At 44.9% G+C, this 23,363-nt stretch overlaps 1 protein-coding gene across 2 annotated transcripts in view; it reads left to right on the plus strand.

Moving 5' to 3' along the window:
* The window catches only part of RALGAPB (Ral GTPase activating protein non-catalytic subunit beta), an 81,310-nt gene that overhangs the window by 26,286 nt on the left and 31,661 nt on the right, over positions 1–23,363 (plus strand). For both annotated transcript variants that reach the window (XM_066585832.1, XM_066585833.1), the window contains exons 8-11: positions 4,575–4,723; positions 7,923–8,139; positions 18,457–18,658; positions 22,984–23,151. In XM_066585832.1, the coding sequence (XP_066441929.1) occupies positions 4,575–4,723; positions 7,923–8,139; positions 18,457–18,658; positions 22,984–23,151 (736 nt within the window). The remainder of the gene's footprint in view (positions 1–4,574; positions 4,724–7,922; positions 8,140–18,456; positions 18,659–22,983; positions 23,152–23,363) is intronic.

The raw sequence follows: 23,363 nt of genomic DNA on the forward strand, positions 1-23,363 counted from the left end.
CCTCCCCATATAGTGATAGTCACTGTGAGAGCTGGGCTGGGGTCTGCTAAGACTCAATAGCTCTGCCATGCCGGGAGTCGCTAGCGATCATGAGATCACCGGGTACCGTAGAGGAGATTGCACTGCTGCTTCCTTGTATTCTCTGCATAGCACTCACAAGGCTCTATGTAGCCTGCAAAAAAGAAGGCAGAATTGTTATAAACTGTTTGCAGGAGCTTTAATCCTGCACCGTAGTCTTACTATGGCTTGGGATTAAAGCCCAAGACTAAGGCCCCCTGTCCACGGCCGTGATGGAATATTGCTAGTGATATTTCGCTGTGGGGGAGCAGAGGGGAGAGCTGTCAGGTCTCTGCGGTGAGCCTATGTGACAAGCTCCCCGCAAAGAACTGCGGCTTGCCACAATTTGAATCCCGCGAGCAGAGAATCGCCATGATTTTCCGCTCATGGACTCCGGGGCTGCGCTTTCCATAGTAAGTCTATGGAAAGCGTTCATTGCGTTACCCGCGGCCGGATTATCGCTGCAGGTAACGCAATGAACTATTGCCCGTGGATCGGCAGCCTAAGTGCTGTCTATTTATGGTCCTCAACAGGTTAAAGGGCTCTTTCATTCTGGAAGTTGAGATGATTTGAGAACACAAACTTTACTAACGGGGTCTTCATAATTCTCTCAGGATATAACTTTTTGACTGGATTTCCTCTTTAAAGGGGTTGCATGAGAATAGAAAACCATGGCTGCTTTCTTCCAAAAAAAAAAAAAATGTCCACGGTTTGCCTGATCTCGCACCTCCACTGCCATAACTGACCCGCAATGCTACACACAACCTGTGGACAGGTGTGGTGCTGTTTTCGGAAGAAAGTGTCTATGTTCTTAGGCCTCATGTCCACGGGCAAAAGAAGAATTAAAATCCGCAGCAGATTTTAACACTTCTCCTGCCCGTGGATCCGCATCCCATAGGGATGCATTGACCACCCGCGGGTAGATAAATACCCGCGGATGGTTAATAAAAGTGATTTTTTTTTAAAATGGAGCATGAAAAAATCTGGACCATGCTCCATTTTCGTGCTGGTCTCCCGCGGGGACGGCTCCCGCGGGCTTCTATTGAAGCCTATGGAAGCCGTCCGGATCCGCGGGAGACCAAAATAGGAATTTACTCACCCGCTCCGGTTCTTCTCTTTTCCGCGGCGCCATCTTCTCTCCGTCGCGGTCGGATCTTTTTTCTTCGGGCCGGCGCATGCGCGGGGCACGTCACCGACGTCATCCTGCGCATCCGCCAGGCTGCAGAAAGAAGATCCGGCTGCGACGCAGAGAAGATGACGCTGCGGCGAAGGAATGATCCGGAGCGTGCGAGAGGTGAGTTTATTCTTATTTTCAGCGCTCATGTCCGCGGGGCAGGAGGAACCCACTATGGATTCTCCATGGAGAATCCGTAGCGGGCCTGATTTTCCCCGTGGACATGAGGCCTTAGTCCTTTGCAATCCTTCTGAATTTGTCAAAACCTACATAGAATTCTCTCCTCTGTTGCTTTCAAGTAAAGTTTTCTTGACTATCTCAAGGTTTGCTTTCCATAGCCAACAAATAGCTGGTGGTGGAGACTATTTCTGCAGGTTGCTTTTCACTTTTCAGGCTACTCAGCATTTTTTGACACAAACAATGACCAATTGTAGGCGAAGGTGCAATACTCCTTACGGGAAAAGCCTAAAGAGCCCCAATCATAAGGGAACTTGTCGCCTACTTTATGCTGTTCTCCGTAAGAGCAGCATGCAGTTGGGCCGGACATGCTGATTTCAGCAATGTATCTGTTATGTACGATTATGGTGGTTGCCTGGTCTTGCATTTTGTTCATTGCAGCATACTGTGAGCCAGAAGTTTGGCGCATTCGTGAGTTGCAAGCTCCACCCACTCTTTTACTGCTGATTGACAGATTTCTCCCTCTGCACAGTAAGGGCTAATTTGCACAAATGCGTTTGCGCAGCATATTGCACGCACAATACGCAGTGAATAGAACCAATTGATTTTGATGGGTTCATTCACAAAAGCGTATTGTGTGTGCATTTAGTTTGCGCAAACAAAAAGTCGGCGTGTCCTATTTTCGTATGTATTGCTCTTGAACATAGCAAATATTAACCCTTTCCAATCCACTGACAACGAAAGACATTCTGATTGAAGGCTGTACAGCTCGGAAGACGTTGTCGGGGGGCCTCTCCAGCATGTCCTATTCCGCAGTACTGGCTTTAGCCTGCAGATGGGGCCATTGTATAATGGCAGAAAGAGAAAGCCCCCTAGGAAACCCAGAATTCAAAATTGGATTGCAAAGGGTTAAATTAATTTAACTGCCCATTGAAATCAGTGGGAGCATGCCTCATGTTCAAATACGCCTGACATGCGCATGTAAAAAGTGCAGTAAAACGCGCAAATAAACAGCATAAATGTGTTCACGGCCGTGTGAAGCCAGCCGGATAGGGAGAAGGCTGTCTATCTGCAGCAGGGAGCCTGTGGCTCATAAATATGGTAGACTTGTGTGTCACCGTCTGCACAATGAGTGAAATGTAAGCTTGGGCAAACCATGCCATAACTGTAGATAACGGACAATGCTGACATTGGCATGTTTGTCACTACCGCATGCGAATCTGGTCTACGGCGGCATAAACCTGGTGACAGATTCACTTTAAAAAATGTTTTGCTTGTAGATTAGAAAAGCCCTAAATTATTCCAAATGATCTGGTGCTTTTGGTGATGGTGAAATTGTATATTTATAAATCAATGTATGTGATGTCTTGTCTGATCTGATGGAGGTGACTATTACTAACTACATATCGGTTAGTTGTAATGGGGGCCAATAGTTTTTATGCCCTTTTATTAACTCTATGATAAGTAAACTGGCATTTATCACAGAGAAATTGAGGCTTCGTCAACTTGGAGCCTATTGTGATCCAGGTAACTATAAACAATGGTATCTCCAGGAGGTGCCTACTGAAAACACTGGGAGAACATGTGATCTACTGCTGTACCTGTGACAGCCGTGGCGGGGACAAAGGTTGCCCCGCAGGGATGTGAGACTGTTTCCATGTAAAAACGCCTCACATCCAGGGGTTTACCTAAGGATTGTGAGGGAAATATGAATTATGGCCGAATATTGACCTCGCCATTGTGAAGGAGCCCTAAGGAGAGCACCTAGAAGGTGAGTGAGAAGACTTGTAAGGCCGCCTGTGCTCCTCTGGGAAATATGCAAGTAAAGAAGATAGAACAATACCTCTGCAGTGTCACCTATTGGAAGACAGCGTTCCTGGAAGCCAATGTCAGACTCTATAGACAAGCCTCAGAACAATGACTGGGAATTGGAAACCAAGCCAGAATCTATGCACAGACAGCTGTTTCGGGGCTTTTGCCCCTCATAGTGTGCAGTAGGTTTCTGGCTTGGCTAGTGAGAGGCCTGTAGACATAGGTCAGGATGAGTATTGTTTCACCTTAAGGAGTCCAACTAGAAGGTGAGTGAAAAGACTTATAAGGCCATGCATGCTGCTCTGGGAAATATGCAAATAAGGAAGATGGAACAATACCTCTGCAGCGCCACCTGTTGGAAGCCAGAGGTATTATTCCAACTTCCTTAGTCACTTTAATGCGTTGGCATGAGGCCGATTCCTGGATACTTCTGTGCCTGGCATTACAACGGTACTTGAAGAATAGTTACACTGCAGAACTAGACCTCACATGGACATAAACTGTGACTTCTAAACTATACAAGACCTCGTGCCTCATTGGCAGTGAAGTACTTTTTTTTTTTTTTTCGGTTTTTATACTGCAATTAAAAAATCCACCTCGCACAATGCAGAATGGGAAACGCACATTTTGGAGCCATCTGCTGCTGTTCCCTATTAATGTTGCTTATGTGGCATTTTCACTTACTGACTTTCATTTGGAAAACTGCATCCACAAAAGGGCAGTACATGTTACTTTGCACGGAAGAGGCTTCAGAAATATTTTCTAACTGGCTCAATCAATGCTTATAGTGACTTCGGATGTTTGCAGCACCACTACTAGGAAATGTGAAGGGGTGCGTTCACACATCGCTGGTTTGCTGCTGATTTGGGTACAAGTCGGCAGCAAATTTCCTCTTTAATTGGAATTGAATTGAAAGGGTGAAATCTAGTGCAGATGCACTCCCCAAAAAATCTGCAACAATCGGCGATCCATGAACATACCTGAAAAGTGCAACTACCTTCTGAGCACCCAAAATGCACTGCATTCTAGTAACGGCTAGGCGAACACACCGCTGAATGTCTATTAGATGAGAGAAGATCTATATTAAATCACCAGAGTATTTCTAAAGCTACCCAACGGTTTATGTGGATGCAGCTCATGAAATGTTATAGTAACGTGGTTCACAAGTGCAGAGTTTGCATTTGGTGTCCCGTATTGCAGGTGAGGAGTACCGAGGAGCCCTGGCCTTAAAGCTGGATTCTCATGATTGTAACTGATGGAAAATCACTACAATATGGCTAATGATGAGAAATTGAATCTAATCGCTACTTTAACAATTGAGCCGTTCCAGTACTGACTTCTGTTTCCCCCACAGGCATCTCTCGCCCCAGGGCTGACAGCGCTCCACCAACCCCGGTGAACAGGCTCAGCATGCCTCAAACGACAGCAACCAACACTACCCCTCCGCATAGCCGGAGGCACCGTACTGTCACCGTGAACAAGACCACCATGAAAACTAGTTCAGTAAGTGAGAATAACGATGCAAAGAAGCATCAGCCAGGACTAGACATCGAGAGCAGGAGAATTAAGTTGCATGCATGTTTTTTCTACTCTAAACTATATGGATGTGACCGTTTCATTAAAGTGATGTGTAACCTAAACCGTAACAACTCCAGTCCTGCAGTACCTCCAGCAGGTCATGATTTGGGGATATCCTGGAGAGAGAACTCCTGTAGCAATGTCTGAGGCGCTGACAATGGTTGCATCATTTGTACTGAGGAAATCCTGAAAATGTGACCTGCTGGGGCGAGTTGAGAAGCACTGTGCTAGCTGATATGCCAATTCCATTATATGCTCAGAGTGCAACTGGAGAAGGGGTCATTATAAACCCACTGATTTTAATTGGGGGGTGCTTTATCAAAACCGTCTCAAAGGAGAGATTAAAAGCAGTCAGACTACAAAGTAAGGGCCCATTTACACACAAAGATGATCGCTCAAAAGATGGCTTCTGAGCGATCATTTTTCATAAACTACTAATTGGTACTAATGCCAACTAGTAGCTTATTAATGTGTGTGAGCTGCCGGGAGCTATATTCAGAGAACAGCGGGTGGTCTGTTCTCTGAATACATTCCCTTTGTTCTGCCGCGGGGCTGACGGCTGAGACAATGTTATCGGCGCTCCCCGTGGAGAACACCGCGTGAAATCCCTGCTGTTATCTCCTCTGCCGAACGATGGATTTTATGCTGAACATGAAATCATCGTTTGGCAGAAAAGTGAAAGATGGGCACATTTACACTCAATGATTATTGCTCAAAAAGATGGCTTTCGAGTTATTAATTGTTATGTGTTAAAGGGCATTAAGTTTCTTTTTACATGAGCTGACTTCTCTGCTCAACCTAACGAGCGCTGGTTGCCACATTGATTGGCGTTAGTTTTAATTTTCTTTCACATGGGCTGAGAATCAACTTATGGGGACGAACGATCACCATGATTATTATCCTCATAGGCTGCTGTACCCCTCTCTGTTCACGTAGAGGTGTACTGCCAATCGGCAAGTATTTGTATGTTCATTGAAATGGAGTTCCCATTCGTTAGCTGATTGTCCATCTTACACAGCCTGATTGTCGGGTGAAAAAGCATTCAGAGTAGTGTTCGGGACTGAATTGTCCCGTGTAAAAAGACCTTAAAGGGGTTGTCCCGTGAAAGCATGTGGGGTTATACACTTCTGTATGGCCATATTAATGCACTTTGTAATGTACATCGTGCATTAATTATGAGCCATACAGAAGTTATTCACTTACCTGCTCCGTTGCTAGCGTCCTCGTCTCCATGGTGCCGTCTAATTTCAGCGTCTAATCGCCCGATTAGACGCGCTTGCGCAGTCCGGTCTTCTTCCTGGTGAATGGGGCCGCTCGTGCCGGAGAGCTGGTCCTCGTAGCTCCGCTCCGTCACGTGTGCCGATTCCAGCCAATCAGGAGGCTGGAATCGGCAATGGACCGCACAGAGCCCACGGTGCACCATGGGAGAAGACCCGCGGTGCATCGTGGGTGAAGATCCCGGCGGCCATCTTGCTAAGGTAAGGAAGAAGTCGCCGCAGCGCGGGAATTCGGGTAAGTACTAAACGGTTGTTTGTTTGTTTTTTTTTAACACATGCATTGGGTTTGTCTCGCGCCGAACGGGGGGCCTATTGAAAAAAAAAAAAAAACAACTGTTTCGGCGCGGGACAACCCCTTTAAGGCCCCCTGTCAACGGCCAAGGCGGAATATCGCTAGCAATATTCTGCCGCGGGGGAGGAGCACTGACAGGCTAATAGGCTCACCGCGGAGAATCGCAGGATGCCGGGATTTAAGCCAGCACTGCACTTTCCATGGCATTGCTGTGGAAAGCTTTACAGAGCGTGATCCACAAGAGATTTATTGCCCACGGATCTTCGCCTGTGGACAGGTAGCCTAACTCTCTCTGTTCATACTGATAGCGTAAAAGAAAAAACCTTTTTTACTGCGCTTCAGTGGAATGGAATAGCCTTCAGAGTCCGGAAAGAAGTGGATTTTTCAAATTTAAAACAAAATTTATTGCATAAAAGAATAACACGAGCCAATCATACCTCTATTTTTACAGGAACTGAACAGGTATCATGCAACGCGTTTCGGCGTCTAAAAACGCCTTTATGAAGCATACATAAACAATACATACCCTGCTTTAAATAGTTTAACCGACATACCATGTGATAGGTGTTTAAAGAAGACATCAATTAGGGGCCGCCAGCATGGGACGCTAATCGGGCGTGAAGATTTGCTCAAATACTTCCGCTTTCGTCATCATCCAGCTGCTGGAGCGCTCCATAGCTCCGGTCACATGACCGCATAATAATGGAGAGATGAGTTTCAGTGGGGCTCCATAACTTCCGTTGGCGCTGCTAAATTGCCGGAACGCATGTAGCGTTCCATAGGTACAGTCACGTGACAATGGTCATATGACCACGTGATGGTAGGCCAGACGAACTTCCGTAAAACTATGTCACTTCCACAGTTAACGCTACTTAGTCACTGGAACGCACGAGGCGCTCCATAGCCATAGTCACGTGACCATGGAGTGACGTGTTTACCATGTGACTGACAGAACAATCCTATGGGGCGCAAAAGGTGTTCTACTTGCAAATAGTCCGCGATTATAACATGATCTGTAGCCACACGATCACATATCACCCTAATCTGACACATGGAAGAATCAGAGAATTCCCATATGATAACATACCATATTAGCAGAAGACACACAGTAAAAGAAACAGTCATCAAAATCACAACACACATCTGTTCATACTGACTACATGAGCAGTCTCAATGGATTTGACAGAATAGCGCAAGCATGCACCGCTATTCCTCCTGTTAATAGGATAGAACCTGATGGACCCCACTATGTCAGTGGAGTCTGTTGTGTGCCATGTTGTGCATCATGCGCATTGTGGCTTCTGTTTATATGATAGTGCGAACACAGCCTAACAAAGGGATACTTGTGTATGTTCTCTTACAAACCCACTGTGGCCGCCCTGTATAAATAATACAGCAACTTCATACCAATGAGATGATTGCAATGTAAATAACCTGACGTTGTGACAGCACTGCTTCTAAACCTCACACTTCTTCCAGTTTTGTTCACATACGTTCACTAACTCGGACCATTCTGTGAGATCTTGGATCACTTACCTGCATGCTTCTGTTTCAGGTGAACACAACGCACAGCACAAAAGTTCAGCAGCATGCAACTTCCACCTCCCCGTTGTCCAGTCCAAACCAAACGAACTCCGAGCCCCGTCCGTTACCAGCCCCAACAAGACCCAAAGTCAACAGCATCTTGAATCTCTTTGGCTCATGGCTGTTTGATGCTGCACTTGTTCACTGCAAGCTGCAGAACGGAGTAAACCGAGACAGCAGTATGACAGGTAAGTGCTCGGACTTATCTGACCTCCTAACTACATCTCAGAACTCCCATTATTCCTACCTGCAAGATTAAACTTGGCTAGATGGGCAGGTGTGGGACGGGTGGGCCGAAGATGCATCAATGACTTTATTCATCTTACTTGCAGAAATGAAATGAATCCAGTGCAACCCTTCCCAGCTATATCCATGCACCGCTGCGTAACGCTGCAGTCTTAGTATCCATTCCTAATATATCAGATCACACATGGAATTAGTTCTATAATGTATCAATCGTTGCTGTATTCATGCGGAGGTGGCACCCCTGCCTCTCCCCACCATCCTCGGAGGCAGTAATGACTGCCTCGCTATACACTGATATACAGAGGCACTTATTGCTCACGTTTTGGGCAGATTGGGAAAGTGTGGTACTCATGAATGTAGCAGTCATAAGCAGGCGTTTGCTGTATTCTAGTTGTTAGAAAAATCACATATGTCTTGTTCTATGCCATGGGACAAACCCTTAGTTTGGCTCAGCATGTCATAGTTAATAGTTTACTAGGGCAGCACAGTAGCACCTTTTTTATGGCCTTTTTTGGATCTAAGGACACAACTATTTTTTTAGTTACTTTCATCTTCACTTCAAAAAATGTAGCGTTTTTATTTCTCTGTTGACATGGGCATATGAGGGCTTGTTTTTTGTTTAGCGAGCTGTAGTTAGTATGGGTGTTTTTATTTATTTTTTTATTGTAGGGCAGGGAGAAAAAAAATCAATTCTTATTGTCTTTTTGGTTTTTTTTTTAGGTTTTTCCACCTTTGCACAATACCTTTTTCTTTTACATACATATTTTTTTCTGCATGGCTGCATTCAAAATCAATAACTTTATTTTTCCATGGACGGAGCTCTGTGAGGGCTTGTTTTTTGTGTAACAAGCTGTAGTTTTTATTGGTAGGATCTTGGGGTGCGTATGGCTGTTTGATCACTTTTATTGCATTTTTTAGGGGAGACCCATTGTAGTTTGCATTTCTTTGTTTAAAAAAGAATGTAAGAAATTTTTCTGCCCACTTTTCCTTTTAATTATTTTTTTAATCATATTTATTTATTTTTTAAATGTTTTCCTGTAGGGGGGCTTGAACCGATGATCTCTCTGATAACACATTGCAGTATAGCAATCATAGGCCATGGCAGTCACGGACAGTTGGGATGGCAACCAATCATCTCTCCGCAACTACATAGTGGAGGGCTGATGACCTCACAGAAGGAGCACTCTCCCGCTGTGAACCCTTTACATACTGCAATCCTCATTGATCATTATATGTAAGGGGGTTAACGGCGAAGATTTTGATGTTACTTTAACTTTCAAACAATCCAGCATGCAATATTTATTAGTTGTTTTTTTTCCCCCCCTTTCTTCTCTTCTGTTCCATGATGGGAAAAGAAGTAACCAAATAGCGGAAATATTGACCGAGCTTAAGAAAATTCTGTAACAAATTATAATGAGTATCCAATAGAAAGCTCCCCCTAGTGGTGTCTGCTGGTAGCCAGAATTCTCTAACCTAAAAGGAACCTGTCAGCTGCCTTGTCTGAGGGCAGCAAAAAATTATTGACCGTTTCTGATGTCAGCGGTCGGTCTGTTGTTAACGTGCAGCAGTTTTGCAGAAATTGCATCATAATCTTTGCGGCCAGCGAGGAGTGCAGTGTATTCAAGAAGAGCCGGCTCCTCTGCTGCTTCTAGCTGCTGATTGATACTTCTCTCCCCGTTACTGTATATAAGGGGAAATCTGACAGTTGGCAGCACAGGGGCGGTCACTTCAGACTCCTCGTTGCCTGTGTTTTGCAAGGATAGGATTAAGATATAAAACCGCTACACATGAGTATGTCAGCATGTGTCATAGTGCCCTCAGACAGGGCAGTATAACTTTAAAGAGGTTTCCCATAAATAACATATATCGCCTATCCACAGGATGGATGATAAATCTATGATCGGAGGGATTCCCATTGATCACAACAATGTCAGTCCCAGAATCCCCTGTGTGTATGGTGCGATACCACTCATGTGACCTCGGCTCCATTCACTTCTGAGACTGGGAGATAGCCGAGCGTAGTACTTTGCTTATATCCATAGACTGTGAATGGAGTGGTGGTCACCCATGCACACTACTGCTGCATTCACCCAAGGGACTGCCAGTCCTGGGGGTCTCGGCGATTGGTGACAAATCTTGTGGATGGATAGGTCATCAATGTATTTATAAAAAAAACCTTTTAACTTTGTATTAGAAAATCTATGCTGTATGTACTATAAAAATACATTAAGAAATTGATCATCACTTTGGACATATTTAGGTTAAAACGTAATGGTGCGCGTTCACTTTAAGCAGTTGTCATGCTTGTTACATGGAAGAAACTGGATGCTGCCACTTCAGTAATGATGCACATTTCTGTAACGCAAAAAGCAGTACTGCCCAAATGTAACCGGTCCACTCCTCAAGGAACCTCCTTAGGGGTACCTTCACACAGTGCGTATCTGCTGGGGGCTTTCCTCAGCAGAAAACCCACAGTAAATGCCCAGTGGCCAAATTCGTACCTAAATGGTGTATACTTAGCTGAAGATTTTAATCCTTGTATTTCAAGGGTTAAAATCCGTTACGGAAAATAACGCTGCGGATTCATTGCCTAAAATTCCTGCTTGATGTGAAGGGTCTCTTAGAAACCCCCACAGGGCTGAAACTGTAAATGCTGTAGAATGTCCGCAGTGATTCCAGTAGTGTAAATTCCGCTGCATTTCTGCCATGTTTGAAGGCGGACAATGAGTGCGTTCACATGCGCCCGATTTTGGTGAGGATCTACAGCAGCTTTCACCCTTTCAGTCCAATTCAAATTAAAGGGGTGAAATCTGCAGACTCGCATCAATTCGGCATTGTGTGAACGCACCCTATGGTGGATCCAGACGGGGCCGATTTCCAGCGGAATGTCCGCAGCCAACATTCTACTGCAGATCAGCCATGGAATGCCTGCCTGAATTCCGCAGCGGAGATGGTGACATGGCACAGATTTGAATTCTGCATGGCTAGTCCATTTCCAGATTTTGAAAATCTCGTCTACTTTGCTGCTACTGTAAATGCAGCAGAATCTCTGAAGGGTCCGCAGAGAAATTCCACAGCAATTCCGCTCCGTGTGAACCCCACCTACAGAAGCATTTGCTTGCTTACTCTTGTGTGATCACAATGCAGAATGAGTTCTCCGTGGCCGCATACCATCCACGTAGGGCACGCAGATGAAGGAGTTGGCACAGCGCACATCTAAAGGCTAAGTAGAGGTTAAAGCATGAGATCGCGGAGCAAGCATTGGGCTCTACCAAGCTGCGTGTGGATATGGCTGGGCCGGGTCCGATTCATTTCATTGGATCAGTTAAACCCTATTAAGTGACACCATCATCCATTCTGTGATTATTTCCCCATTGTTGTACACGATGTTCTCCAGACTCACCCCACTGTTACACAAATCTCTCATCTGATTTTCTTTTCTTCCCCCTTTTTGTTTTCTTTTTAGACAAATAAAAAAACCAGACTTTCCTTTTTTTAAATTGAACTTTTTGCCATATCTTAAAGTACTTTCTTGTAACTACTTCTGTCCTTTGATTTCTTTCCATTTTATTTCTGTTATCTTGCAGCATCTTTTATCCAAATTCTCCTTTCTTATAAATCTTGTAAGTAGGAATCTGTAGCTTCTCCTCAATTGCAATCATCTGATTTTCTTCTCTCTCCACTTTCCTCATAACCGCTCGCATTCTTTCCGTTTCTACCTAACATACTTGTGGTCTTGTTGCTTTCCATTTATTCTTTACTTTTCCCTTTTTTCTTCTGATTTTTTTTATTTTTTTTCTCTTTTCCTCATCATTCTATGTTGCACTGTGGGGAGAAACGTTTCATTCCTTGCGTTCTGTCCGCCTGAATGGGAACGATTGTTAGTACAGAGTCCAATGAACCTGTTCTCAATCGTCCCCATTAAGATTCATATCCATTAGATCAAGGATTTTGCACTAACCAAGGTTTATTTTTTTTTCATTTCGCATTCCTTTTTGGTTTATCCTTTCTGAATGTACTGTTTGATATTTGTGCATGTAGTTTGTTTTTGTTTTTTTTCTTTTGTTAGATATTTCAGTGTAGTTTGTTGATGTAACCTGCAGTAGAGGCTCATGGGAAAAAAACTTGCATAAAGATTTGCTCATGGTCCTTGGGAAGCATGTCCTATTAAAGAGTGACTAACTGGAATGAGATTTACTTCTATGTGCCACATCTTCAGTTGCCTCCTTCTCTTAGGCCGCTTTCACATCTCTGTCGGAACCTCCGGCTGAGAATACCAGAAGAAAAAGCGCTGCATGCAGAGCTCATTCTTCCATCCAAAAGCCAAGCAGTTGGGTGATAAAAGCAAGCGGACCCCATTATAGTCAATGGGGTCCGCCTGACACTGTTCAGTTCTGTCCAGAGAGGGAACCATTCAGCGCAGGGATTCCCCTTTCTTGCTCCCTGACTGCAGCAGGAAAGCAAAATCCCTGCCATAGATGTGAAACCACCCTTAAAGGAATTGTATAGTCACTTAAAATAAAATAAAAAGCTCTAAATGCATTCAAATAATAGAAGTACTGCTCACCTTATCTATTTCCCCCTACTACTCCCGTTCTGTTGCTTCCCAGGGTTCTGTCCTGGTTTCCGTGCTTCCTGATCCCGGTTGACAGACTGTTGCAGCCAATCACTGGTGGTCTTGGTCTTCCTTGATAGGAATGTATGGCCTCTGCAGCTATTCAGTGACTGACTTGATTGGCTGCAGCAGTCACATGTCTGTGAATAGTGGGCAGGAACTTCAGGGACCCCAGGAAGTATCAAATCAGGAGCAGTGGAGGATCACTAAGGTGAGCACTAATTGTTTTATAATCGCATTAGTGTTTTGTTTTTTTGCAGTCAGAGAACCTATTTAACTAGTTAAAACCTTTCTCTGAGGTTGGTATCACAAATGGCATTAAAGAAAGGGGAAAAAAGCTGCTGCCGTTTTCCGTGTAGTCTGTTAAACCAAAGCCAGAAGTGGATGCAGCAGGAAGAGGTCTAAATCCTTCCTATATGTTTCCCATATATTCTTAACTCCACTTCAGGCTTTGGCCCAAAAAACTGCATCAAAATTGCCACAAAAGTACAACTTTTTTCCAGAAACCCCTGTAAAACCACCCTTTAAAGCCTACCTGGGTTTTTAACACGTTTTCTAAAATATACCAGGTTCACTTATTTGCAAGTGTTTGCACCATGCTTCATATTTGTGAGTTCTGATTTTCAGGTGATTTTTCTCTATTTTTCTGCTGTTTGCAATCTACTATCAGGCAAGGGACATATAGTAAACATACCATTCTGACAGTAGTTCACTGTCATGTATTTCCTTTCCCTCACTTCCCACGCTGCATTGCTCTATTTCTAGGCTTTATAGCATGGAGGCACTATCTGCATGCCCACCCCTCTGCTGTCCCAAGACCATTGTAAGAGTGGCCAAATGCTTAGTAAAGCCAGTATGTGTACACTCATGTGCTGTAACAGCAGGAGAGGCAGAGAATATGGTGATTGCAGACATGGTCTGCAGATCTGTCAGCCAGTGACTAAAGGGAGTAGCCTGTGAAGATGTCCTCTCCCCCACTTCCCAGTTACTACAGCAGCTCAATGCCTAGCAACAGGCAGTGGATTGCAGAGGGCTGGAAGGGAGACCCATACTGGCAGCCAGTTCAAACTTGATTTACAGTGGTAAAAAGGGATATTGTCTTTTTGGAAGTTGGTTAGACAAGGATCTAATATCAATAAGAAATAGTGGGAAAATGTCAGAGAACCTTACTAAACTTCATGGAAAGGCTTCAAATTTCACTTGAATAGGGCCAAGTTGTACTTTGATGCTCAGTAAGTGGCCTTGCGCTCAGAAATGAGGGGAGTCCTTAAAGTAGATTTTTTCACTATAGACCTATATCATCTATCCAGTGGATGGGTTCTGAATGCCTTATCGCTGGGCGTCCAATTGTTAGGATACCTAGCAATCTCTAGAGCGGTGCGCCCTGAATTCCCTGTGTGAATTGAGTGATTGCTGGGGCGTCCAATGATCACTAGAGTAGTGGTCCCAAGACCCTGTTTCTCCCTACTTTGGCCAAAGTACTGATAGACTGCAGAGTACAGTAATCCACTAATTCCATCAGTCCCATGGATGTTGAATGGAGCCGCTGCATGCATGCTTAAACGTCACTCAAGTTAGGTTGTAGTGTGCAAGTTGTACCCCAGAAGCTCTGCCGCTATTTGTGTCGAACACATATGGACACTTATCCATGTGATGTCTAATAGTCATGAAACCTGCACATTGAATGTACCATTATCCTCTGCGAAAATGGACAAGGCTGGGGCATACAGTAATTACTTTCACACAGACCAGTGGTCCGCGTCTATAGCCTCATACACTATTGTGGGCTTGCGTGCCCGTCTGAATAGGGCCTTAAACTCTACCGCACCTTGGTCGTGCAGTGATGAGAAACGGGGGTCTCGAGATCCCCATTCTAGTGATCGGTGGGGCCCCCAGGGATCAGGCTTTTACCACTATGGGTTGGTGATGAAAGGGAGTCTTCCCACAAAATGTTTAAGTTTGTTCCCCACCCCTCCCCAAAAGCAATGTTTGACTGAGTCGGAACAAGTCTTTGCAATATGGTGCTAATAGTGACGTCCCCATCCTAAACAAATACACACCTCATCATTAACCCCCTTTTTGCTCTGTGGAGCACCATTGATGATTATATATTTGCCCCTTTTGAGTGGGCTCCTGTCTCATGACCCGGTCAGTTTTGGGGGCTATCTGCAAAGCAATTTAATTAAAAGTTCAATGGAAGAAGTTCAATACTTTTGTAGAAAATAGTTTATTTTCACCAAAACTGATGACTGGATTGTATATGGAGTGTGCCATCCTACAGATATTGTGTGGGAAATAATGCTACGACTCTCCAATAACAATCGTGAGACAATATGGGGAAATATCCAACTTCTCGTTTGTTTAGTTAATTAAAAGCTAGCAAAAGATACGCGTTTCGGAGTGAACCCCTTCATCAGTCAACTAATATATAGGTAGATGCAACATACGTTATGTATACAGGGAAGGTGTAAACAAGATAAAGAAAACCTAAAGCAGAAAAAAAAAATATTTATATATATGGCAAAGAGTAAACTATAAATAACGATATTGCATTGTATGATTGAATGGAGGAATGTGGAGCAAAAGTGAAAAAAAAACTAAAGAATATTATATTGGTTGAATATCTGACTTATCGTGAGATCTGTTTTTGTTTTTTTCCTCTTGCTTTCCATTTCTCTGCCCGATCATACAATGTAATATCGTTATTTATCGTTTGTTCTTTGCTGTGTATTATATATATTTTCTGGTTTGTTTTCTCTTTTTTTACACTGTCCTCCCTTTTCTCAATAAACATAACGTATGTTGCATCTGCCCTTCTATGGCCCCCTGCACACGGATGGAGATGCCAGCATGGGATTTCCCGCAGAATTTCCGCCCGTGCACGCTGCTATAGGATTGCTTTGAATAATGCAGTCCTATAGAGACAGCCGCGATTTGACAGCGTGAACACTTGCGCGATAAACAAATCGCAGCATGTCCCATTTCTGTGCGAGCCTCGTAGAGGCCTGCACAGAAACGCCGCTGGTAGCGTGTCAGCTCTGCTCTGCCATGTACCGGCTGGCACATGTAGCGGAAGAGCCGCCGGAGCAGGTGAGCTGTGGTGGTCACTGCAGACAATCTGGTCACATCCCGCTGCGATGCGACCCGGCCGTCTGCAGAAGGCCTATATATTAGTTTTCACCCAGCATGACTAATGAAGGGGCTCACTTCGAAACGCGTATCTTTTTCTGCTTTGAATTCATTATGGTCGGTTCCAGTAGAGCGTTAATCGCGCACAAATTTTATGCGTTGCGCGTCTTACAGAATTGTTCATGACTATAAACTTTATTCCTTTGAATAGAGTTGCACCCATAGCGATGTTTTCCTCACAGCGATACTGTGAGGAAAAAAAATCGTGGCATGTTTGTTTTTTTTTTCTTTCTCGGAATGCATCGCCCATAGATTTCAATGGGCCCTTAACCCATTCCCGCTGCAGGGCGTAAGTTTACGTCCTGGGAGCGGGGTACTTCCCGCAACAGGGCGTAAACTTGCGTCCTGGAGATAGCGCGGGATCACATATGATCCCGCGCTATCCGCGCGGGATCACATATGATCCCGCGCTATCCCGCAGCGGGAGCCGGCTGTCAGTCACAGCCGGCGTCTCGCTGCAGCAGCGGGGGGACATTGTAGATGCGCCCGCCACTTTTAACCCCTTCCCTGCCGCGATCTAAGTAGATCGCGGCAGGGGAAGAGTTCACAGCGGGAGCGCAGCTCCCTCTGTGTCTCTGGCCGGAACTCGCGATGTCATCGCGAGAGCCCGGCCTGTCACCATGGCAACAGGACGCCAGACACTGGCGTCCTGTATTGCCTATGCCTGAGATCGCTGTATGAGCGATAAGGCATGGGAGAGCAGTAGCTCTGCCATGCCTTATACCAGCGATCATCAGGGCAGTGATTAAAGTCCCTCAGAGGGACACAAACAGTGTGAAAAAAAGAAAGATTTAAAAAATGAATTTAAAAAAAAGAGTAAAAAAACAATTTTTTATGCTTTTTCTCAGATTAGCATAAAAAAAGGTAAAAAAAAATAAAACCCCACATATTTGGTATTGTCGCGTCCGTAACGATGCGTACAATAAGTTGCACATGCTTTTGATTGTGCACCGAAAAAAACGCTAAAAAAAAGCTAAAAAACTGAGGCAAAATGCTCATTTTTAGCATTTTGCCTCACTAAAAACGCAATAAAAGTGATCAAAAAAGTCGTATGTACGCTAAAATGGTACCAATAAAATCTACAGCTCGTCTCGCAAAAAATAAGCCCTCATAGAGCTCTGTACATCAAAAAATAAAGTTACGGGACTTTGAATGCAGCAATTTAGAATAGAAAAAAGATTTCCAAAAAAAAGGGATTTTATTGCAGAAAAGTGGGAAAACCTTAAAAAAATGTTAGAATTTTGGTATCGTTGTAACCGTACCGGTCTGCAGAAAAAATGGAAAGTCTCATTTATGCTGCATGATTAACGGTGTAAAAAAAAAAAAAAAAAAATCTATGGCAGAATTGATGCGCTTTCTCTCTCTGCTATCATTAAAAAAAAAAAAAAAAAAATTTACAATATAGTCTATGTACCCAAAATTGGCATCGATAAAAACTACAGTTCGCCACGCAAAAAACAAGCCCTCATACGGCCGCGTCCACGGAAAAATAAAAAAGTTATGGCTTTTGAAAAATGGAGATGGAAAAATACCAAAAAATCGCTTGGTCCTCAACGCCAAAATAGGCCATGTCATGAAGGGGTTAAATACATCACATGCTGTGCAATGCGAGGTTTCCCATTGAAAGCAATGGGAAAATCTTCTGATCCTCTAGCACATGTGAAACTCGCGCAAGAGGATAAGAAATTCACAGAAGCGAGGCGAGGTACTTTTGCCTGAAAATTGCCTCTCATCCCCAGGTAAAACGCACATTTAGATCGCGCTCGCCTGTGTGCAGTCAGCCTAATTGAAAGTTGCATATTTCATCTCACGACCTTTTATTGGAGAATTACACCGAAACGCCAGCATTTGTTTTCCACATATCTAGTCTGCCCACCATTGGTGGGTTCACCTGGCTGGCGCGGCACATCTGTAGCGTCGGCTGCGGGTGGGCCGCATATCAGACAGCTTCCATTGACTTCAATGCAAGCCACCCGTGCGGGAACCGCACAAAAATGGAGCATGCTGCAAATTGTTTTCCCGGACCAAAAGGTCCACAAAACAAATCTGCATGCTTTAATCCATTTACGGACACCCATGCTTCTCTATGGGCGGCTTGATTTGTGGCCGCCCCGTGCGGATTTCGCAAAACAAATTTTCCCATGGACATTGAGCCTTAGTATTCAGTCTTGCCAGTAATGTGTACAGTGTGCCCATATTGTGCCACACAGATGCTGTACCATTATTTTTCTCTTGGGCCGTATGGAATAGAGCTCAGACTGCTTCCGTTAAATCCTAGTATTGATGCTTGAGCAGATTGTGGATTTATACGATTGGTCTAAAGTAACTAAGAGTAGTGTTACGCTGGCTTTTTGTCATTCTGTTAAATCTTTTGTGTGCTTCTTTCCCATGAGCCCGAGCATATCCCGTATTTAGTAATGGTTCATCAGACACTCTCTCTCCTCATTTCCTACAGCGATAGCTACCCAGGCCACTGTGGAGTTGCGACGCAAAGGTTCACAGTTGTCCACGGACACTATGGGGTCAAGCACAGTGTTTGATGCAAATGAATTCCCAGAAAATTATGAGGCGGGACGGGCTGAAGCTTGCGGTACCTTATGCAGGATTTTCTGCAGCAAGAAGACTGGAGAGGAAATATTATCGGCTTATCTCTCTAGGTAATGTTTTGCAACTGGGAATCTCGACCATCTTTTCTTATAAACTTGGTATATGTCAATATATTAACGACCACCTGTCCGTGGGTGAGTTACATGTGGTGTCACCGTCACGTGATCAATCTACGGGCCTCTGAGCTCCACCCCTGATCATATGACTGTGACGTCATCACATGTACTTCATGCCTGTGCAGTGAATGAGGGATTTCATGTGATCAGTCACCAGGGTCCATGCGGCTGCTGTCCAGCTCTGCTGGTTTAGGACCTGTGATGATGTCACCATCATTAGGGCGGAGCTCAGAGCCACAATGACTGATTACAAGATGGTGACAACATCACAGAGGCCGTAAGCACACGGCTGCTGTCCGGCTCTGTTGGTTTAGCAACTGTGATCAACTCCAATCCCTTTACTGTATTATATTAGTAAGTGGTGCATTGCACCACCGTAAACATTGGTACTATCACTTCCTTATAATTACTAGTTATATATATTTGTCACAACACCTGGACTCCCAACACGTGACATGGGGAACAACTATAGGGATTGACTTATTTCTACTCCCTCGGTCCTGCGCTCCCTGCAAGGTAGAGTATAAATCGCACCCAACACAGTCCTGCACAGGCTATTTTACTGCAAGGCAGGTCTGGCACCTAAGGCCTCTCTCACACAGGCGTTTGCAGAAACGCAGCGTTTTTCAACGCTGCGTTTACTGCAGATTCCGCCCCGTTTCAGCAGCGCTGGCATACTTTATGCCAGCGTTTTGGCTGCGTTTTCGGCTCGGCTGAAAACACAGCCAAGGATGCTGAAAAGAAAAAAAAAACTCACCTAGCCGCTGCAGTCCGGGTCGCGGCCGCTGGTCTCTGGCGCTGATCCAGGCTTCCTCTGCACTCACAAGTCTATTGCCATAGGCCAGGTTTGAGAACCCTGCCTCCAGCAATAGAGTGCTGTGATTGGTTGTCGGCGCTTGCTCGATGCCCAATCACAGCCCTTCATTGACTTGCCGGCGCTGATTGGCTGAGACAGTCAATGAAGGGCTGTGATTGGACACCGAGCGTGCCGATAACCAATCACAGCACTCTTGCTGGAGGCGGGGTTCTCAAACCTGGCCTACGACAATAGACTTGGGAGTGTTGGAGAAGCCCGGATCAGCGGCAGAGACCAGCGGCCGCGACCCGGACTGCAGCGGCTAGGTGAGTGTTACTTTCTTTTTTTTTTTCTCTACCTAGCTGGGACAGATTTTCGGGGTAGGGCTTCTATTACAAGCCCTTACCCCAAAAATCGGCGAGCGGTTAACGCTGCCAAAACGCGGCACCAAGTGTTGCTGCGTTTTCAGCAGTGCTAAAACCGCTGCCCATTCATTTCAATGGGCGCCGCAGGGCTGAAAACGCCCCAAAATAGAACGTGCATCGCTGTCAAAGCGCAGCGTTGGAAGGCGCTGCGTTTTCAGCCCTGTGTGAGCAGCCCCATTGAAATGAATGGGAGTGTTGTACAGCGTTTAGCGCTGGGCTGAAAAGGCAGCGCTAAACGCTGTATAAAACGCCCTGTGTGAGGGAGGCCTTAATTCAGGTCACTAACTGGTTCCGGTCATTCCCATCTCTCCAGCAGTGAAGATTATCACTCTTGTAGGGTTGTTTATAGAACGACAAGGACTGACTTAATAAAGATTAAAGCTTTATTACAAATAATAGCAGTGTTTGTAAAAAATAAATAAAGTGTATAAAAAGAGGCTGTACCAAGGAAAGAACATACAGTATATATAAGATGGTTATAAAAAGGAGGGAAAAAATGCTACCAGTCCTAACTTATTAGATCAGTTTAAATCCTGGGTGGGGGAAAATGTGCAATGATTGGGCAAAATCCTACATACGGGTACAATCTCCTGGAATTCTGCGCACAGTGGCTCAGTGGTTAGCATTCTTGCCCTGCAGCATGGGAGTCCTGGGTTTAAATCCCACCAAGGACAACCACTGCCTGGAGTCTGTATGATCTCCTTGTGTTTGCTATGTGGTACGAAATGCTGGATGGCAGGTGATTGCCTCATGGATCACTCCAACACTGTTAGTTTCTGGACACCCGAAGCTGCAACCTCTCCTGCTATATGTAACCTGCCCTGTATATTGAGTACAGATGAGCCATAGAAACGGGGTTCAATATAGCCAGCCTTTTGCACACCAAAGAAAGAATCCAAAATCTTAGCTTTGGGCCAAGTTGCATTTTTCCCTTGTGTAACATGCATGCGTTGGGAGCTCCTGATATGCACAGAAACTTCTCCATAGGGGTGCGTTAGTTATAGACTGAGGCCCAAAGTGTGTCTTTTTGGTCTCCACCTGACCAGTATACCACAAAAAAGTGAAGTCTGGCCTAGCACATCACACAATACCAGCTTTCCTTCACAAGATCTTGGCAGTTAATCGGATACCATGTCGGCCTCAGGACCAGGTCACAGCAGAGTTTTTGCTTCCACTCAAGCTGTTCTTTCATAGGAGCTGCAAAACGGAAAGAAACCTGTTTTGTTTTCCTGCCATTGGTCTTCAGTTTCAATGCGTTTCTTTCTTTCTCAAATTTCCATCTCTGTTCTGCTTTTTTTTTTTTTTACAAAGAAACAAAAGCGCGGTTTTGTTTTTGTACAGTTCCATTGTTTGTAAAATAGGATCCACCGAAAAACACTAAAGTGAACTCAGCCTACGAATGATGGATGCCGCTGTACGGCATCAATTAACGGCATCCCTTTAAACATATGCGTCATAAGTCTGTTTTTTGTTTTGTTTTTTTGAGACGTAGCCATTAAATGGATTATAGATGCGTTAAACAGAAGCCCAACAGTGGTACTTTGTGCAAACTTATAATGTGTCCTTTAGATCTCATATTAGTCTATGGGTGAAGTATCAAAATACTAACTACGGCACCACCTGTCCGTCCGTGCGAGAGGGAGTTATATGCTCCGCCCCATCACATGACGGTGACATCATCAAAGGTCCTTCATCCCGAGGGAGTTACATGCTCTACCCCTGATCATATGACTGTGATGTCCTCACAGGTCCTGTACGCACACGGCTGCTGTCCGGCTAGGTGTTCGTTAGTATTCCATAGCAACTGAAGCTGCATGGGTTTGTGGGGATGGAATACTAACAAACACCTACAGCAACTATGCGCTTACAGGACCTGTAGTGTCACTGTCATGTGATCTGTCATCTGTGTGGGAGCAGTCACATGACCAGGGTATTATCAGTGTGTGCAGGACTCTGCTGTGCTGCTTTCAATCCCTGTTGTATGAAGGATGCATGTAGCAGAGCTGTATGTGATATACACGTAGCAGTGCTGTGTGTGTGTGTGTGGCGTTCATGTAGCAGAGCTGTGTGGCGCATTGTGCCACCAGAAACACTGGTACTATAACTTCCTAATAATTACTGGTAAGACTAGATCAGACAACTGTCACACAATGTGAACAAAGTCCTATTGAAACTTTTCTAGAGGATCCCCGGCATCTGTTTTAGTAAATAGTTGTGTGCTCCACCAACTAATAATGCTGGAGTATCTCTTCCCACAATGTGCCGTTTCTCTGTTATACCTCTGAAATGTCTGAATAAACTGCCAGATCCGCTGTCAGTCGAGTGTCCTCTTCAACTGCAGCGAGGTTGGATTATGTTCACATGCTGCAGATTTTCTGCAATAAATCTATTACGTGGAAATGCTACAGATTTGTTGCAGGTTTCAGCCTGAATCCACACTGAAAGCCTGCAGCATTAATTCCCATGCTGCAGATTTGAAATCAGCAGCACAGGTTAGTTTACACGTGACTTTAGGGCGCGTCCACACGTAATTGACTTGCGGCAGCTGAAAAAATCTGCAACAGATCTGCGCAAATTCTGCACCATCCGTTGCAAATTTTAGCGCACATTTAGGCTGGGTTCACATGGAGCGTTAATAGCGCGGAATGAATGCAACAGGACCGCACGGAAATACCACAAGATTTCCTCGGCAGAAATGCAGCTTTCAAACTCGTTCCGGTCGGGCGTGTTTTAAAGCGGCTTCATTGCCTCCATTCTGCTGCAGCCATCTCTCCCCACAGAAAGGAGAGATGGCCGCAGCGGAGGCGGCGCTACAATAGACACCCTGCGGCTTTGAATTCCGCACGGCATGTCTGCTTTTAGATAGATTCTGCCCTGTGTGACCCCAGCCTTACTGTATATTTCACCTGTTCCGTTGAAGTTAAATTGAAGGGGTGAAATCCACTGCAGTTCTGCACTGCGTGCAGCGGAGTTGCTGCAGATTTCTTCAGCTATGGAAAATCCACAGCAAATCGCTGAATAATGCATCTATCTTTCAGGTTCTACATGGTTCTCGTCCAAGGCTTACAGATAGGAGACTTCATCTGCCATCCAGTTCTTGCCAGCATCATCCTGAATTCTCCTCCGCTCTTCTGCTGCGACCTGAAAGGCATTAATGTGGTGGTTCCGTATTTTATTTCTGCGCTGGAAATCATCTTACCAGACAGGTTAGTTGTTAATAGCTTAAAGAAGCTGCTGCTAATCTCCTTCCCAATATATGCGTGTAGGTGTATTATCACGCCTGGAGACATGTGACCTACGATAGACATGAGGGATGCTGTTTGTGGACGTCCAGTCCGTAATCCTGCAGAAGCTTTTCAGCTGGTAATGGTTGCCTACATGGAACAGCGATTGCACTCTCCTTGGTCCACGCTCTTAG

Source organism: Eleutherodactylus coqui, chromosome 13, assembly GCF_035609145.1.
Source record: "Eleutherodactylus coqui strain aEleCoq1 chromosome 13, aEleCoq1.hap1, whole genome shotgun sequence".
In the NCBI taxonomy this organism is placed as follows: domain Eukaryota; kingdom Metazoa; phylum Chordata; class Amphibia; order Anura; family Eleutherodactylidae; genus Eleutherodactylus; species Eleutherodactylus coqui.